This window comes from Cibotium barometz, chromosome 25 (genome assembly GCF_041138505.1).
Source record: "Cibotium barometz isolate CiBa-2024 chromosome 25, ASM4113850v1, whole genome shotgun sequence".
NCBI lineage: Eukaryota > Viridiplantae > Streptophyta > Polypodiopsida > Cyatheales > Cibotiaceae > Cibotium > Cibotium barometz.
The window spans coordinates 51761570-51781639 of record NC_141070.1 but is presented as its reverse complement, the minus strand read 5'-3'; the positions used below and the strand labels follow the sequence as shown (position 1 = coordinate 51781639).

Below are 20070 nucleotides of genomic sequence, written 5' to 3'. Positions count from 1 at the left end.
TTTGCTCAGCAACCACCATGCCCACACTCGTGCTGTTCCATTTTCACAGGGTCATGACAATGCCCCAAGTAAATGGGCGAGACAAAATAAGTCTCCTGCTAACAAGACATCGGGCCACATGACCGTTGGCATAGACATAAGTCCTGTCATGTCCACTTTACCACTTGCACTCCGTGTTGGTACTCTGACCACACACCTTGGATGAGAGGTGGGCTCAAGTAACAAGATAAAACAATCACTCGCAGGCATAGATAACCTGGTGTTCCATAAGCATTTCTGCTACACATAGTTTATAGGCATTTCGGCCACCAACTCACACTACCCTCTCAAGTGCCCATGCTCCCTTCCATCTGCTCTCTATTGTTCCACCCCCACATGGTAGAAACAATCTTCAAGAGAGCACGTAGGACAATAGAACACTACACAGGGTATGTTGTGCTTGTCACTACCCTTTGAAGTGCCCATGTTCCCTTCCATCTGCTCTCTATTATTCCACCCACACAAGGTAGAAACAATCTTCAAGAGAGCACGTAGGACAAGAGAACACTACACAAGGTATGTGAACCATGAGTTCCATAAGTCCAATGCATCCCAAATAAAGGGAGCCATAAAGAATAATCCATCCCAGTAAAAGGGAGTCATAAACATAATCCATAAACCTGAGGATTAATTCAAATCCCCAGAAAAGAAGTCCAGGAATCCATAGACCTGTATACCATACCTCTTACCACATACTCTGTGCTAACCACACACCTTGGAGTAGAGGTGGACTTTATCCATAAAAGCATCATATCCATGAGATATCCAAAGATTTCTTCTCTATAAACTCGGACACATTCGTCCATAGAAATTGCTTGTGAAGCTCAATATCTATATAAATCTCGTCCAAGAAAGAAATCTCCATAGATATAATCCATCCCAATAAAGGGAGCCATAAACAATGTTTCCCTGAAACCATCTCAAGGCAAACAATAACACCGTTCTCCTTGCATAGCTATACAAGGGTTAGTGAACATCAAAAACACTTCATAGCAAAAGCACTAACTTTGCAAACTCAAAGTATACTTAGCTTTTCTTTTGCCAGGTTGGTCATGAAGCCAAAAGAAATATCTCATCACCATATCCTTAAGATATCCTGAGATATATTTCCATATAGCTTGCCTGTAAGCTTGATAGTATAATCCACAATATCCATATGGAAAGAGTGCTAAACGTGTGCACATAAAGCCAACTTCACACTTCCACGATAAAATTCTGTGAATTCATAAATCCTTAGATCAACAAGCTGTCTACTGCTCATGCTCTTGCTTCATAAGCTATGAAGCGGCTGGTCATGCTTAACAGCAATGATGGTAAGTGTGGTCCCCACTTGAGATCTTTTCTCTTCCTTATTGATAGAAGGAAGCCTCCGCTTCCAAGAAAGCCTATGCTCTGATACCAATGTAACTCGCGGCGGGTGCCCGGGGGACTAGGGCCTTTGACACACTTGTTGATACCATCAATGCATATTAAAACATTTAAACATCCTGGAGTCCACCAGACCCCTTTCAGACTGGGAAATGTCCAGGCTGGTGACATCTTTATGTAACTCGCGGCGTGTGCCCGGGGGACTAGGGTCTTTGACACACTTGTTGATACCATCAATGCATATTAAAACATTTAAACATCTTGGAGTCCACCAGACCCCTTTCAGACTGGGAAATGTCCAGGCTGGTGACAGGTATGCATCATGAAGCTGTGAATCAGCAAGATCATTGTATATATAGCATGTTTTGGTAATGTACAATAGATTAGGTCTCTCTCTTCTTCTCTTCTGTGTCTTTGCTAAACATAGGATTAGCGTTAATCTTCTTTGCCTAGTGTTAATCTCATGAGCACGCTTCAAAAGAGGGGCGAGCTGCTGCTCCAGGGAGATATCGATGCCCACTTGGCATCCTAGATAGTGGACCCGAGTACCCCTCGAGATCCAGTGGAAAGCCTCCAACTGGGTGTCAAGTCGGGGCTGGTGTAGAGCCTACCCAAAAACCACACGACTTGTGCTTGTTGATCTAAGCTCCTGATGCGCGACAGAATATCTCGATCGCCTCTACAAATCTCTGGAGATTTCCCACATCTCCGGATAAGTATGCTGCTGTGTCATGTGAAAACTCTGAGTCCAACATCTCCTCTTGAGTACGGATCGGGGGAGACAATCCTTGGAGCCCTGTCTTTTGAGCTGAGAGATAATCTCTGTCACCATTTGGCCACCCAATTGGTCCACCCGTGCTTTCTCATTATGTATGTACGTTGGATTGGTGTCCATGGCAGTTGCATATGCTTGGGATTGATGCCACTCATGTTATATCTTGGACTTGCTTTCCGCAAGGACCTACGTTTGTGTGTGCATGCTCGGAAATGCTTGGAGAATTGGTATTTCATTGGGTCTGGTACCTCGTGTACTTGCATGGAGCACGTCTATTTTGGTATAGTCTCATGAACGGGGATTGTCCTTACCAATGTTGTATTGCATAGCGTCTTTATGTGCTTGCTTGCAATTGAATTTGCATGCTGTTTTCATGCTTGCGTGACCGATGTGTAGTTCTAGGTAAGGGGACGCCCGCTCGTGCGTGTGAAACCGTTTGTTGACATGGTTATGTGCCATGTGACAGATGGTAAGTATTGGTCATAACACTAATTATAAGTGAGTGTGTACACACTTCATTAAGTTTTGGGCAACCAAAACTCACTTATAAATTATGACCAGTCTTGTGTTCGCACACACTGATGTCCCGAGGTGGACAAAACTCAATGCCCACCACCCAAACCTTATCCCTTTTGTACAAAGGGAGCAACCAGCCATGTGTCCATCCTAGCTTGTACAAGTGTTTTCTCTAGCTGCTGACACCTAGGGTGGACATCTCATCATCTCTTCCCTCTCTCTCTAGAAGTAGGCGCTCCTCTTCATGAGGCCTTTTGGTTGTATTTTCTGCACTTTCTCCTTCTCAACTCTATATCCAAGCTTGCTAATGTATCCAAGAGCGTTTCGAGGTGGTGTTCACTCTCTCACACACTCCCAATAACTAAAATTCAGCAAAAAAGCTCTTATATTTGCTGTAATTTCTGGTCTTTTTGCTGAAAACCCTAATTTCAGCCTTCCTTTCTCAAGTTGAACCATAGGGGAAGCTTTCCCAAGGTTCCCTTCATCATTTTGAAGACTTTTGCTGTGAAGGAGCGCGACAGATTGAATATTTCAACACTCCAAACGCTTCCATCGCGAAGACTTCCGTTGTCATCAACTCTACTTGCAATCGGTAAGCTTTGACGCTTAAATATGGAAGCAAGTAGCAGAGGGAGGAGCAGGACTCCATGTTCACATACCCTGTGTAGTGTTCTCTTGTTCTACGTGCTCTCTTGCAGATTGTTGCTACCATGTGTTGGTGGAACAATAGAGAGCATCTGGTAGGGAACATGGGCACTTGAGAGGGTAGTGTGAGTTGCAAGTCTACATTGACAACCATATTGTTTGCAATACTGTATTCATGTGCATTGGTATGGGAATCTGGTCAGAAATGCCCATGACATTATGTACTTGATTCTCCCAAGATCAATATACTTTATTTGAGGGAGGGGCTAGCCGTTTCGGCTCATTGTGCGTCTCTTGTCAATTCAACAAATTACTTCTTGTATTGAGCATGTTGTCTATTAAATCTTGGTGTATTTAAGTGTATTGATTAGCATTGTGTTCATCCAAGTTACATTGGTATCAGAGCATACGGTTCTCTTTCACTTCTATCGTTGAAGACGATCACCGTGAACCATGGTAGCAAGGGAACACGGTTTCCACCCCTTGGGAACGGTGGAACGCGTTCCCCCAAGGCTGAGATGCCTAAACCAGGTGGAACGTGCATGGGGGAACGATTTGGCATGGGAACGGCCAGGGGAACGGTTTCATGGAATGTTTGGTTGCCGTTCCCCCTTTGGGGAACGTTTTTCATGTTTGGCCAAGAAAAAAAAAAAAGGAGAAAAAGTGTACCTGTTGTTGCGAGCCGCCTGTGGATATCCTTGAAAGACGTACCCTATTGTCGCTTGCCCGCATACTTCCTACGCCCGTGCGGCGTGTGTACTTGACAGCTCTGAGTCACGAGTGGGCTCCTCTCTCGAGTCTCTTTAGACTTCGACTCCTACTTTCCAAGGCAAAGCATCAAGGCTACTTACTTTTCCCTCTCTCTTTCTCTCTCGTTCCCCCTCGTTCTCGTTCCCCTTGTGGCCCGTTCCCGTTCCCTTGATGGGGCTTTCATTCCGTTCCCGTTCCCGTTCTGTTGCTACTATGCCGTGAACACTAGCTATCTCTACACTTAGAACACTATGGACAGCCATACAATGAATGTTGGAGATGCTAACACAAGAGGTGGGGACAATGAAATGCATGCTTCCAATGCTTTACAGGAAGAGCAAACTCATGTGGTACACATCAGGGAACATGAACATGTGGAACAGCCATCCCGTGACAAAGAGAAAATGCAGGAAGAAGAGTCCACAGCCTTAAGGGCTGAACTTACTCGTATGTAGGCTCTTCTTTATGCACAACAAGAAGAATTGAAGCTCTACTGCCGCGAGGATCCATCGGTACATGATCGTTTGAAAGCCAAGAAAGCTGAATCTTATATGGATCATGTAATGGCAATGACTGCCCAAGAGTTACACATGCAACTGAGGGATGTTGCACGTGCATACTTGGCTTGTACCGAGGATGGCTATGTAGAAAAGGCAACCATTCCACATGTCTTGGTATCCCCACAGGTGCTCGAACAAGAACTTATGTCTAAGAGGATGAATCCTCACGCTATTGGAGAGGAACCATTGACGACTTCACGCCATGTAGGTATACCTTATGTAGCCCGTGAAGGATGCAATGTTTATGGCAGTGGTCAAAATGTATGTCAAATGCCATTGCCGGCTGAAAATGTGCATGCACAACACATGCAATGTCACCATTTGGCCACCCAATTGGTCCACCTGTGCTTTCTCATCATGTATGTACATTGGATTGGTGTCCATGGTAGTTGTATATGCTGGGGATTGATGCCACTCATGTGATACTGTGGACTTGGCTTTCCGTTGGGACTTGTGCCTCTACGTACATGCTTGGAAATGCCTGGTGGATTGGTGTTCCATTGGGTTTGGTATCTCGTGTACTTGCCCGGAGCACGTTTATTTTGGTATAGTCTCATGAACAGGGATTGTCCATACCAATGCTGCATTGCATAGCATCTTTATGTGCTTTCTTGTAATTGAAATTGCATGCTTGCTTGACCAATGTGTAGTTTCGAGTAAGGGGACGTCCGCTCGTGAACCGTGCGTGAAACTATCTGCTGACATGGTTATGTGGCATGTGACAGGTGGTATCGGTCATAAACCTAGCGTTAGGAGTTAGCACTAATTTATAAGTGTGTGTACACACTTCATTAAGTTTTGGGTGACCAAAACTCACTTATAAATTATGACCAGCCCAGTATTCACACACACTGATGTCCCGAGGTGGCCCAGACCTTATCCCCTTTGTACAAAGGGAGCAACCAGCCATGTGTCCATCCCAGCTTGCACAACAAAGCACCTACCTGCCACCTAGAGTGGACAACTGAAACATGCAGTGGAAGTATTCGTAATTGAGGATCCTGTCACACAAATGCTCACACCGTCTTCTATATCCTGAGTTTCGCGAGTTTAGCAATCCACTTTAAGACTTCAAACTTACAGAGATTTGAGAGAGAGAGAGATGGAAACCGTACACCGTATGGGGTTCCGAATTACCCACTGAAGGGTCTCCTATCCCGTTACCGGAATAGTATTTGCTTTATTACTTTGAAGAGACTGACTGTGGATTGGCGATAAGCCAAAGGCAAGATCTCGGAAGACCAAGAGTCGGGCTGAACTGTACACGGCTGTAGAAGCACCAATGATGTCCAATCTCGAGCCTATGCACTCTTCCCAATGGAATGAGGGAAGGCTGCAAATCTGAGGTTGAGATAGGGGCTGTTTGGGAGTGTTCTAGGCTATGTATGAATGCTGAGTTTTACCTTCACCAATTGGCTGTAGCAAAACATGAAGAGATGAATGCTGAAAACTAGTTGTATGCAGAAAAAGCAAGGTTTACTGATGGCTGAATGCTGTAGACTGTTGCGTTTTGCTGATGGAGGGCTGGAGAAGGATTTGTGGGCCGTCAGATTGGATATACAGGTGTAAACTCTTGGTTGATCTTTGTGTTGTACTCAGCCATTCATTTTATTATAATTGAATAAAGAAATACCACAAGGGGCGCCAAGCTTTGGGGCCAACAGGTGTCGCTGTGTTTTCAGATTTGGGCACTCTAGCTCCAATCTGTGTTCTTTTCACATCTAGACTACAAGTGGACGGGTGATTGCTAATCTACCGCACTCTGGTTTTCTATCAGAGGCCGGATTCAGGTGGCTGTCATCTCTTCCCTTTGCATAAAAGACCTCAACCTTTGAGATGTGGGATCTCCATGTTTCAAGCGAGGTGGATATCTGAATTTCAGCTCTCCATCTTCCCCCTCTTTGATGTCACCTTTGCGGAGGAGGTAGGAAAGTGCCAACTCCCTTGGCTTCTTGCCAACTTCTCGTGCCATGGACTCAAAAGTCATGTCTACCATTGCATCGGCTTTCCTGGCTTCAATGGCACATTGCACATGGGGATCTTCATTCAGAAATTTTAGCTCTTGCTCTTGTGCATGCAAAAGCTTTCTCATATGCTCCAATTCAGCCCTCATTGCATCAGGCTCCTCTTCTTGCATAACTGTCTTTCCACGAGACGGTTGTCCACTCGAATCACTATCATTCACCCTTTCTGTCACCATTTGGCCACCCAAATGGTTCACTCTTGCTCTCACACTATGTACATATTGGATTGGTGTCCATGGCTTATGGAATATGCCTATGCAGGTGATTGACACGTGTCATGCTGTATAGTTGGATATGATATTCCGCTGGGACTTGATGTTATCATGCGGAGGACTTGGCTTTCCGCTGGGACTTGTGCCTTTGTGTACATGCCCGGAAACGCCTGGAGGACTTGGCTTTCCGCTGGGACTTGTGCCTTTGTGTACATGCCCGGAAACGCCTGGAGGATTGGCTTTCCACTGGGTCTGGTATTGCGTATACTTGCCTGGAAACGCCTGGTCTTATATGGTTTCATGAACGGAAATTGCTCATGCCAATGCTGCATTGCATAGCATCTTTATGTGCTTGCTTGCAATTGAAATTGCATGCTGTTTTCATGCTTGCTTGACCAATGTGTAGTTCCGGGTAAGGGGACGTCCGCCCGTGAACCGTGCGTGTGAAACTGTTTGCTGACATGGTTGTGTGGCATGTGAACAGGTGGTAAGTATTACCCAATCTAGGCTCAAATAGCCCTTAGGACTTGGCCAATATTTATAAGTGAGTGCATTCCCACTTCATTAAAGTTTGGGCGTCCAAAAGTCACTTATAAATTATGACCGCTTCCAAGTTCACACTCACTGAAGTCCCGAGGCGGACAAGACTCAATGTCCAGGACCTGATCCTCCCTTTTTACTCATAAATGGGCATCTCCCCATGTCCCTTCACTTGATTGGACCCTAATTCACTTACTTATGAAGAGAAATTCGTGTTTTCTCTTCATGAGGATTTTTGGAGGCTGAAAACTCTGTTTTTCCACCATTTCTCTCCATTTCCAAGCTCTCCATAGCCATACCCAACTTGCTAGGGTGTTTTCCAAGCTTCCAAGAGTGTTTCCAAGTGCTACTCACTCTCCTACTCATTCCCAATGACTGAAATTCAGCAAAACAGCTCTCATTTTTGCTGTAATTTCTGGTCTTTTTACTGAAAACCCTAATTTCAGCCTTCCTTTCTCAAGTTGAACCATAGGGGAAGCTTTCCCAAGGTTCTCTTCATCCTCTTGAAGACTTTTGTCGTCGCGAAGGATTGCGGCAAATCGAAGATATCAACACTTCTAAAGCTTCCAACGCGAAGGCTTCCACTTGCAACAACTTCTATGAAGACTGGTAAGAAAATTGGACAATGTATTGTCATTACTTACTCAGTAGAAGGGCAGGACTCCTTGTTTAGCCGCCCTGTGTAGTATTTCTCTTGTCCTATGTGCTCTTGAAGATGTTGCTACCTTGCTTGGTAGAACATAGAGCCAATGGTAGAGAATATGGGCACTTAAGTCGGGCCGGGCATCAAGGCAGCTCCTTGGTGATCTACATTGACATACCATTGTTTTCTAAATGCTGAATTTCATATGCATTGGCATGGAGGATTTGGCAATGGATGCCCGTGAAGCTATGTATTGAATTTCTCCAATAGTAATACAATTTACTCAAGGGAGGGGTCGGCCGTTCCGGCTCATTGTGTGTCTCTTGTCAATTCAGCAATTTACTTCTTGTATTTGAGCAAGTGTCCTTCAAATCTTAGTGTATTTAAGTGTATTGATTAGCATTGTGTTCAACCAAGTTACATTGGTATCAGAGCATACGGTTCTCTTTCACTTCTATCGTGAGAGACGATCACTGTGAACACTAGCTATCTCTACACTTAGAACATTATGGACAGCCATACAATGAATGTTGGAGATGCTAATACAAGAGGCAGGGACAATGAAATGCATGCCTCCAATGCTTTACAGGATGAGCAAACTCATGTGGTGCACAATAGGGCACATGAATATGTGGGACAGCAGTCTCGTGGCAAAGAGAAGATGCAAGAAGAAGAGTCCATAGTCTTGAGAGCTGAACTTACTCGTATGCAGGCTCTTCTCTATGCACAACAAGAAGAATTGAATCTCTATCGCCGCGAGGATCCATTGGTACATGACCGTTTGAAGGCCAAGAAAGCTGAATCTTATATGGATCATGCAATGGCAATGATTGCTCAAGAGTTGCACATGCAACCGAGGGATGCAGCACGTGCATACTTTGCTCGTACCGAGGATGCCTATGTAGAAAAGGCAACCATCCCACATGTCTTGGAATCCCCACAAGTACCCGAACAAGAACTTATGTCTAAGAGGATGAACCTCCATGCGATGGGAGAGGAACAATCAGTGACTTCACGCCATGCAGGAATACCTCATGTAGCCCGTGAAGGATACAATGTTTATGGCAGTGGTCAAAATGTATGTCAAATGCCATTGCCGGCTGAAAATGTACATGCACAACACATGCAACATGGGCTGCAATTTTCTGTTGGTGCAGGTATTCCGCGTATCTCTCATGCCACTCATGCCTTCGAGTGTGCTCGTGAGGGAGAAGTTATGGCTGAAAATGTATCAATGCATGTTGAGGAGCCAGCCATGCCTCATGCTTATAGGGCACATGTATCTATGCCTTATGCATCACCTTTTGGTCCAAAAATGATGCCAGTCTCACAGGAGCTGCCCCAATGGACAAACATGGGGGAAAACATGTTGAGATGCACACACATGCATCAAAGTCTCGTGACTTCAAAGCCGGAGACAAATCTGTGAAGTTTGACACATATCATGGAGAATATGATGCATCAAAGGCACTTGCTTTTATTGCCCAGTTTGATATTGCTTTCAGTGATGAGGATTTCACTCAGAAATCCATGATCCGGCATGTAAGCATGTTCATGAAAGGCACTGCTGCCCATTGGTGGCTCACGGAGAAGCTCTCACCGAATCTTGTTAGATCATGGGAAGAGTTCAAGGAGAGGTTCTATGCTCAATTCTTGCCTCCCAATGCATTGAATGAGATAACAATGAAGTGGGATTGGGTAAAGCAAAATGAGGGGGAATCGGTAAATGCATATGTACAAAAGTTTTGGAAAGTGCTCTTGGAGGTGTCTCCATTTATGCATGTCACCGAGGCGGAAAGGAAGAGAAGGTTTCAATCGGGATTGCAACCCGTGTACAAAGCGGGATTACAAATGTATCCTGGTCTTACCTTACACCAATTAATCGCAGCCGCCACCGCCACCGAGCAATTGGAACTCAAATTGAGTCGATCCAATAAGGCTAAACCCTCATTTCAAGGCAAAGAGAGGACTGTCCAAAACCTGCAAAATGATGGACAGCCACCTAAAAGGGACCAAAACCAAGCCAAATCAGGTCCAAAAGTTGAAAATAAGTTTGCTAACAAGCGCCCTTATAAGCCGGCAAACTTTGGTCTTAGTGCTGAGAAGAAGGAGCAATATATGCGTGAAGGCAAATGCTTTACTTGTGGCAGCACTGAGCACATGGCAAGAGCATGCCCAAATAAGAAGAACAAAGCTGAAAATGCTAATGTACCGAAGCCTAATGTGCATATGGTTCCGGATGTGCAGGGCAACACTTCACATGATACCAAAGATAGGGTTGTATGTAAAGCTTGGGGACAGCTCAAAGATCAACCCGCTTTGTTCATGTTTGATGATTGTGCATCGGAGAATTTCATATCCACTCAGATGGCAGCTGCTTTGGGTATTGAAGTGGAGGACATGGGTCCTCAAATTGAAGCAGAGGCTGCCTTTGTTGGTAGAGAAGTGCAGGTCATGCCTATTTTTGGCAAGTTGCGCATACACATTCAAGGCTATGTGGATCATGAGGATTTTCTTGTGGCGCCTTTGAATGGCTGTGATGTATTGCTTGGAAAGCCTTGGCATACACGTATTGATCCGTGCAAGGCTTACAAGACTAACAGGATCACCTTCATGCATAAAGGCCGAGAACATGTAATTGATGCTGGTGAAGAGGGTGATACCATTCCCCTTGTATCTCATGTACAAATTAAGAAAGTAATGAAAAAGAGTGTTTTTGCGTACTTGATTTTTGTACGAGATCATGTTGAGAAAAATAATGTACATGTAAACACTCTTAGTAATGATAGGCTGAAATTTTTGCAAGAGCACAATGATTGTTTTGCTGATGAGTTACCAAATGAGTTACCACCTATATGACCGGAAGATCATCGCATTGATCTTGTGCCGGGTAGCTCACCACCTAATAGGCCAGCCTATCGTGTAAGTGCATCCCAAAAAGAGGAGATCATGAAGCAAGTGAATGAGCTTCTTGAGAAGGGTTTGGTTCAGCTAAGCTCTTCTCCATATTGTTCACCCGTCCTCTTGGTTCAAAAGAAGGATGGATCCTTTCGTATGTGTGTGGATTATAGAGCTTTGAATAAGCTTACCATCAAGAATCGGTTTCCGATTCCACGCATAGACGACATCCTTGACAAGTTGGATGGATCGGCATGCTTTAGCCGAATTGATCTCAAGAGTGGATATCATCAAGTGCGTGTAGTGCCTCAGGATGTACACAAAACTGCTTTCAGGACAGCATTTGGGCTTTATGAGTATCTTGTTATGCCTTTTGGTCTTACAAATGCCCCGGCTACATTCAATAGAATGATGTATCGCATATTCCGTGGGTACATGACATTTACAGGTGTCTTCTTTGATGACATCCTAGTCTTCTCGAAGACCGAAGAAGAGCATAAAGCTCATTTGGCTATTGTTTTTGAAGAGCTCCATAAGCATAAACTCTTCATAAATGCAAAGAAGAGTGAGTTCTTCTTGTCAGAGATACATTATCTTGGGCATATTGTGTCCAAAGATGGAGTGCGGATGGATCCTGCAAAGATTGATGCAATTCGGAATTGGCCCGAATTGAGTTCGGTGCATGAGATCCGTAGTTTTCTTGGATTATGCTCTTACTACCGCAGGTTCATTCGGCACTTTGCATGGATTGCTTCTCCTTTGCATGATTTGACAAAGAAGAAGGCCGTGTTCAAATGGACTAATGTAGAGAGAGATGCATTCCTCAAATTGAAAGATGCAACTACTCATGGTCCAGTGTTGATCGTTCCAGATTTGCAAAAGCCTTTTTGTGTGGAATGTGATGCATCTGGAAATTGCATAGGGGTTGTCCTTAATCAAGAGGGACATGCCGTGGCTTATGAGAGTCGTAGATTGCATGATGCAGAGCTATCTCTTGGAATTTATGAGAAAGAGCTCTTGGCTGTAATTCATGCACTTACTATATGGAAACATTACCTTCTTGGGGCTGATTTCACTGTGAAGACAGATCACCAGAGTTTGAGGTATTTTCTTACTCAGACTAAGTTGTCAGAGAAGCATATGAGGATGGCCAATTTCCTCTCTATGTTTCATTTTTAGATCTTGCACACCCCAGGAAAGAAGAATGTAGTGGCCGATGCATTGTCACGAAAGCCGTATGTAGCAGCTATCTCGGTTGCCTCTCATGGGGACTTGTCTACCATGCGTAATTTGTATCATACGGATGCTAATTTTGCCACTATTTGGGCTGATTTGATGGCTGGTCATACACATGCCTCATATGTGATCAAAGAGGGTTATCTCATGAAAGATAATTGCCTATGTGTGGTGTCTGACATGAGGCAAAAGGTTTTGGATGAGTGCCATGCTCCTCCATATGCTGGTCATAGAGGCATAATGCCTACTACGCACATGATTGAGCGGTATTTCTTTTGGCCAGGTATGCGGAAGGACATAGAGGCACATGTACGTGCATGTATCACCTGTCAAAAGGTCAAATTTGATAGGCAAAAGGCACCAGGTTTGCTTCAGCCATTGCCTATTCCCACGCAGCCATGGGAAAGTATTACAATGGATTTCATTATGGACTTGCCACGTACCCAACAGGGTAATGATGCAATTTGGACAATTGTGGACAGGTTTAGCAAGCAAGCTCATTTCTTGCCGGTCAAAAAGACCATCAAAGCTGAGCATATGGTTAAAATATATCTTGCACAAGTGTTCAAACATCATGGAATGCCGAAGTCCATTGTGGGGGATAGAGATCCCAGGACTACAAGTCTCTTTTGGCGGGCCTTATTTGATAATGTGGGCACCAAATTGGACTTCTCATCAGCTTATCACCCTCAAACGGATGGGCAAAGTGAGGCTGCAAATTCAGCCGTGTTGGATCTCTTGAAATGTTATGTGTCGGATCAGAAGTCTTCTTGGGAGAAGTACTTACCGCTTGTGGAATTTGCATACAACAACACGGTGCATGCATCTACGGGAAAGGCCCCGTTTGAGATTGTTTATGGTAAGGTGGTTTTGCCACCCATCCTTCGCACAAAGGATGAGATATTTGCAGCTGATGAGTATGTAAGAGACTTGGATATTGCTTTCGCTCAGGTGCGGACAGCCATTGCAAGGTCACAAGACAAGCATAAAAAGGTTGCCGACAAGCATAGAAGGCAATTGGATGTTAAAGAGAATGATTGGGTATTGCTGAAATTTGAGAAAGCAAGACTTGCAAAGAGGCCTGGCAAAGAGGGTGCATATCCTAAGCTTGCAACCAGGTACTATGGACCTTTTCGAGTGATCGTGAAGATCAATGAAGTGGCTTTCAGATTGGCATTACCTAGTCATTGGCACATACACAATGCTTTTCATGTGAGTCTTCTTCGCAAGTACGTAGGGCCGGAGCCCAGTGAAATGGTCATTGAGGATCCACCAGAAGTGGATGAGCTTGAGGAGATCTTGCAGCCAGAGCAGATTGTGTATCACAAGGAACGCAAGCTTGCTGCAGGCAAAGTTGTGAGGCGTTACCTTGTGAAGTTTAAGAACTATCTTCCCATTGATGCTAAATGGGTAGATGAAGAGTTCTTCAAAGATTGCCCGCATGTGCTTCAGACATATTTGGATGCATTTCAGTTGTGGACAACTGTTTAGAAGCGGGGGGGAATGTCACCATTTGGCCACCCAAATGGTTCACTCTTGCTTTCACACTATGTACATATTGGATTGGTGTCCATGGCTTATGGAATATGTCTATGCAGGTGATTGACACGTGCCATGCTGTATAGTTGGATATGATATTCCGCTGGGACTTGATGTTATCATGCGGAGGACTTGCCTTTCCGCTGGGACTTGTGCCTTTGTGTACATGCCCGGAAACGCCTGGAGGACTTGGCTTTCCACTGGGACTTGTGCCTTTGTGTACATGCCCGGAAACGCCTGGAGGATTGGCTTTCCACTGGGTCTGGTATTGCGTGCTTGCTTGGAAACGCCTGGTCTTATATGGTTTCATGAACGGAAATTGCTCATGCCAATGCTGCATTGCATAGCATCTTTATGTGCTTGCTTGCAATTGAAATTGCATGCTGTTTTCATGCTTGCTTGACCAATGTGTAGTTCCGGGTAAGGGGATGCCCGCCCGTGAACCGTGCGTGTGAAACTGTCTGCTGACATGGTTGTGTGGCATGTGAACAGGTGGTAAGTATTACCCAATCTAGGCTCAAATAGCCCTTAGGACTTGGCCAATATTTATAAGTGAGTGCGTTCCAACTTCATTAAAGTTTGGGCGCCCAAAAGTCACTTATAAATTATGACCGCTTCCAAGTTCACACTCACTGAAGTCCCGAGGCGGACAAGACTCAATGTCCAGGACCTGATCCTCCCTTTTTACTCATAAATGGGCATCTTCCCATGTCCCTTCACCTGATTGGACCCTAATTCACTTACTTATTAAGAGAAATTCGTGTTTTCTCTTCGTGAGGATGTTTGGAGGCTGAAAACTCTGTTTTTCCACCATTTCTCTCCATTTCCAAGCTCTCCATAGCCATACCCAACTTGCTAGGGTGTTTTCCAAGCTTCCAAGAGTGTTTCCAAGTGCTGATCACTCTCCTACTCACTCCCAATGACTGAAATTAAGCAAAACAGCTCTCATTTTTGCTGTAATTTCTGGTCTTTTTGCTGAAAACCCTAATTTCAGCCTTCCTTTCTCAAGTTGAACCATAGGGGAAGCTTTCGCAAGGTTCCCTTCATCCTCTTGAAGACTTTTGTCGCGAAGGATTGCGGCAAATCGAAGATATCAACACTTCTAAAGCTTCCAACGCGAAGGCTTCCACTTGCAACAACTTGTATGAAGACTGGTAAGGAAATTGGACAATGTATTGTCATTACTTACTCAGTAGAAGGGCAGGACTCCTTGTTTAGCCGCCCTGTGTAGTATTTCTCTTGTCCTATGTGCTCTTGAAGATGTTGCTACCTTGCTTGGTAGAACATAGAGCCAATGGTAGAGAATATGGGCACTGAAGTCGGGCCGGGCATCAAGGCAGCTCCTTGGTGATCTACATCGACATACCATTGTTTTCTAAATGCTGAATTTCATATGCATTGGCATGGAGGATTTGGCAATGGATGCCCGTGAAGCTATGTATTGAATTTCTCCAATAGTAATACAATTTACTCAAGGGAGGGGTCGGCCGTTCCGGCTCATTATGTGTCTCTTGTCAATTCAGCAATTTACTTCTTGTATTTGAGCAAGTGTCCTTCAAATCTTAGTGTATTTAAGTGTATTGATTAGCATTGTGTTCAACCAAGTTACACTTTCAAGGGGCTTGTGCCTTCTCTGCAAAGCATCAGAACCACGCAAGGCACTTGATGGGCCCTCGAATTAGGCACTACCAAAGGGTTGCTTTGGCTGTCCATTGTGTTAAGTGTGCTAGAAGTGGGGTGTCCAATACACAGGTTCTTTTTTCCACTAAGAAGAGGGAAATAACCGTGGCTCTGATACCAGTGAAACCGATCCCATCAAGTGGGAATAGACTCCGTTGGACACCCACACGCGTAATAGCACAACTTAAATATCACAATTTGCATGGACAACTTAATAACAACTGAAAACTGAAATGAAATGAAATGTTGATCAATGGACACCAGCGCTGGGGCCGGAACGGGCCGACCCCCCCCTCAATATATGATATATATTATTGGGAGTATTTAAAAGATACAATGCTCCATGGGTTCAATGAACCAGATGATGTTCATGTACAACTGAGATGAATACAGTTACCAAACAAGAGACTCGAAGTAGACGTTCGAAGGAGAGCGATCCACTTGAGAAGTCTAGTCTCTACGGTCTCGTGCCTTCATTGGAATCCGCAGAGAGCGCCCCACTGGTGTTCCAAGACCACGCACAAACAGGCGCTCCCGTACTAACACCTGGCTCTCCCGATCTCAGCACCCATGGACCGTGGTTCTCCAGAAGCTTGGACTACCCGGCACCAAACGGGTGTTAGCAGCAGAGAGTATCCCTTATCAGATTTACATCAAAGTCCTTTGCTTAAATCTCAATCAACGTACCTTGTAGTACAATGAATTATGGCCTTCAGCAGTATTAGACTCCCACGTATGAAAGGAGGAACATTGCTGTTTCTGCCAGCTTGAGAGATGGAGAACTAGCAGCTGCCCCGTAGAATTATATGAAATATTCACTTGTTGTGAAGTCAGTATGCTGCCGCCTACAAGGCAAGGGGAGAGAGATGGCCTGCGCAGCCTCCTGTATGCAGTCGCCAGCAAGCAAGGAGAAAGAGATGGCATGTGCAGCCGTACAGCGGCCTGAGGTGAGGCCTGTGCGCAGCCCAGCAGCTTGCAGCAGTCTGAGGGCAGGCGGAAGAGAACTGTGCGCAGCCCAGCAGTACAGTCGACCAGTCGTGCAGCGTTGGAGAGGATAAGCGGAGAGATGATGCTGATTCGCCTGTGCGCAGTTGAATATAAGCAAGAGGGGGTTCACTCCTAAGCGATGGAAGGAGGTGCATGATAAACAGCTGGCCGGCCCACCATAGTTGCATGGAGGCGGCCAGTTCCAAAGTCTCAAGGTGGGGGGTGGGTAGGTGGCCATGCACCCACCCCCACACATAAGATTAAGTGAGGGGTTTCCCTCCCCACCTTGACCCATACGTGGGTGCCCACCCTACCAAGGACATCATGAAATATTTGGGAGGGTGTCCACTCTTTAATGAATGTGAACTTGCAACCTTATAAAAAAAAAAGGTTAGAAAGAAAGCTATAAAATAAACAATTGCAATACACTTACCACCTATTCACACGCAACAAAACTTGTCAGAAGACAGAGCAAACTTCACAACTCACTGGCAGGCGTCCCCACTCAGTAAGTGGCACGTCAAACAGGCAAACACAAAAATACAAGTCATGCGAAAACAGTTCTAAACATGCAAAACATGAATGCATGTGCAAACAGAATCATGGACATATCTCCCGTTCATGGAACAAGTACTAAACATTTCTGTCGGGCACAATGATGGCACGACAGAAAACATAAATCCCGGTCTTCCTATGGAGTGACAGTCCCATAGGTAAGACACAAATCCAGGCACGAGCCTCCCTATGGAGCGACAGTCCCATAGGCAAGACACGGCCTAAATACTGGCTCTTCCATGGCGTGACAATCCCATGGATAGAACACAGTCCAGGTTACAACACCATCCTGCTAACACACAGGTGGCACCAGTGTGGCTCCCGTTCATGTTATGCAAAAATACTGGCCCCTTCACATGAGACACCGGCCTGGCCTCAAGTGAACGAGACACAAATCTGGAGATGGACCAAATGGTCGGCCAATTGGTGACAATACCCCTTTGCAATTATCCTTTGTCATGGTGACATATTCCGGTGTTTTATAGATTGAAGTAAATTCATGTAAAGAGGTACCATTTTTTTGCATTATCTTAAATTCCTTGTTTGGAGAATGTGGCTCTTGATGTATAGAGATGGTCTTTGTTTGCAGGTTACAAGGACCTGTTTCCGTTTCACTTGGATTTTTGAATACACCGAAAAAGACATCATCGTCTATGAGGTGGAAAAGGGTTGTTTTAAAAGTGAGTGGAAAATCCCTTGTCGGTGACCATACGCAAAACGTTGATCCAGAGGTGAGGTCATCTTCACTTAATCTTCGACATTGTTTTCTTTGGATTTCAAGCATTTATAAGAAACTACATGCTGTTGTTTTTTTCTTAGATTGTTGCCTTGATTGCAAGGGAGGTGGCATCTGTCACTCGGCTTGGCATAGAGGTATACAACTTGTGAGTCTAGTGATGAATAACATCCACGTCAAAATTAGTAATGTTCTTTTTGAGAATAATTTATTAGCTTTCAATACTAATGTCACAGGTGGCAATAGTAGTTGGCGGAGGGAATTTTTTTCATGGATCTTCATGGGTTTCCTCTGGGGGTCTTGACCGTGCCTCCGCGGATCATATCGGGTAAGCTTCAATGCCATTGGAGCTATCCGCTATATGGCATATCATGTCTATATCTTGCTCAATGAACTCTCCCCGTGGTTGGCCGTAGTCCTCCTGTCTTGCTGTCTCTGGAACAAATTGTCGGCTTTAAGATATATATATATATATTATATGCAGGATGATGGCAACTGTTATGAACTCCATCTTCCTTCAAGCATCACTGGAGAATGTTGGAGTACAAACACGTGTTCAAACAGCATTTAAATTAGCTGAAATTGCAGAGCCATACATTCGGCGCAGAGCCATCAGACATTTGGAAAAAGGCAGAGTGGTCATCTTTGGTGCTGGTATTGGAAACCCTTATTTTACAACTGACACTGCTGCTGCTCTTCGTGCAGCTGAGAGTAAGGTTCTGGTCTGGACATCCATTAATGTTGAAATACTGTGTAATGCTTTGCTGTATGGGTCAAACTTCCCTGAGCATACCTGCCTGCCTGTGGCGGGCATGTGCATGAGTGCACATGTGCGCACACATACACACACTTGCGGCTAATCATTGATATAAGCTATTTTTTGCAGTTAATGCAGAAGTAGTTTTGAAAGCCACAAATGTTGATGGCATTTATGATAGTGATCCAAAGCTCAATCCTGATGCCATCCTCCATGAGCATCTTTCATATCGAGATGCTGCAGCAAGGGGATCAACAATGATCGATATCACAGCTGTTACACTCTGCCAGGAGAATGCAATACCCGGTGAGTTGGTATGATTTAATATGCCAAACTTCTCATGTAGTTCTTTTAGGTATGATGCTTTTACTTAAAAGTGTTCCTTTCTTTTACAGTTGTCATCTTCAATTTGAATGAGCCTGGAAACATTTCCAAGGCTCTCAGTGGGGAGCGCATCGGCACGCTCATTGATCAGACCGGGCCTGGACCTCTGTATCAATGACATTGTTTATATTCAAATTGTTGGAAATCAGTGTACCATTGAATCCATGCTACATAAAAGCATCATGGTAGAGCTGCAGGCTCTCGTTTCATATTAGCATACGGAGATGGTCATGGTGGAGTTATAGTGAATGGTTGGGATGCCTTGATGACTTCCAACCTCGTCAAAGGTTTGTATGGATCCCTTGTTTCAAAGGGAGTACCCGACGAAATTGTGTAATAGAATGAGTGACATGTGCTCCTTTTACGCTTTGTACAGTCTCTGCTGATGGGTTGAGCTCTGCAATCATTACATTGTGTTTCATGTTTTTTTTGTCAAGTTCACCTTAATATTGTAAGCAAGCAGAATTTTTTTCCGTGCTCAGATTGGACCTGCTGCCTGTGTGAGCACAGCTGAGGGATTTCTACTCTCCTTTTTTTTAGTAAGTATAATGATCACCAGTTGTCAAGTTTCTATCAGCATGTCAGTGGCTGTCTGCAGATTTGAGACACTCAACTGATGGGATGTCTGCAAAGCAACATCATTCTTTCTGGGGATGCGCAGAAATCAAATGCCCAGACATCCACATCAATCAAATTCAAAGGAAATTCAAGCCTTTTTGGTTCAATCGAATTGTCAAAATCTAGTTAGCTTGTTTTTTTTTCTCCAATCCGATGGTGTAATCTCCATCTTGCATGACAGAAGAAAATCTTTTGAAGGCCACGTGTACTCCATTGGTTAACATGGTTTTGCCCACCCGACCTACTGTAAGACTCCGCCATTTATAAGATGGCACTGGAATGTTTAGGCATAAACCTTAAACAACTTGTAGATTAACTCATAAGATCACCATGCACACGAACACGCGGAGAGCATTTCCTTGTATTGCTTCATGAATAAGAATGATTACACTTCTTGTGTCTTTGTGGGAGAGATGATGGTGATTACGAAAGGGTGCATTGCCAAAGGTTATATCAAAACACATGTTCTATCACTATTTTTAAACATGTCCATGTTTATTGTCTTGAACTAACGTGTGTGTGTGTGTGTATCCACCAACACCTGGCACACGTGGTGGGTCGCATGGCAATTCAATGTGCAAACCCACATAAATGCCAAGGCATGCGAG

At 44.5% G+C, this 20070-nt stretch overlaps 1 protein-coding gene across 3 annotated transcripts in view; it reads left to right on the top strand.

Annotated features, from left to right (window-relative positions):
- The window catches only part of LOC147624710 (uncharacterized), a 57203-nt gene extending 37334 nt beyond the window's left edge, over nucleotides 1-19869 (top strand). The window contains exons 2-8 of one of the 3 annotated variants that reach the window (XR_015269123.1): nucleotides 17557-17698; nucleotides 17787-17840; nucleotides 17940-18031; nucleotides 18188-18414; nucleotides 18590-18766; nucleotides 18856-19131; nucleotides 19327-19869. Coding sequence is in view for 1 of the 3 variants with exons in the window: in XM_086819742.1 (XP_086675868.1) it covers nucleotides 17557-17698; nucleotides 17787-17840; nucleotides 17940-18031; nucleotides 18188-18414; nucleotides 18590-18766; nucleotides 18856-18962 (799 nt within the window). In the remaining 2 variants the exon portion in view is untranslated. Of the gene's footprint in view, nucleotides 1-17556; nucleotides 17699-17786; nucleotides 17841-17939; nucleotides 18032-18187; nucleotides 18420-18589; nucleotides 18767-18855; nucleotides 19266-19326 lie in introns of those variants that run through there. The other 2 variants (XR_015269124.1, XM_086819742.1) reach the window with 2 other exon arrangements.
- Nucleotides 19870-20070: the final 201 nt, after the last annotated feature.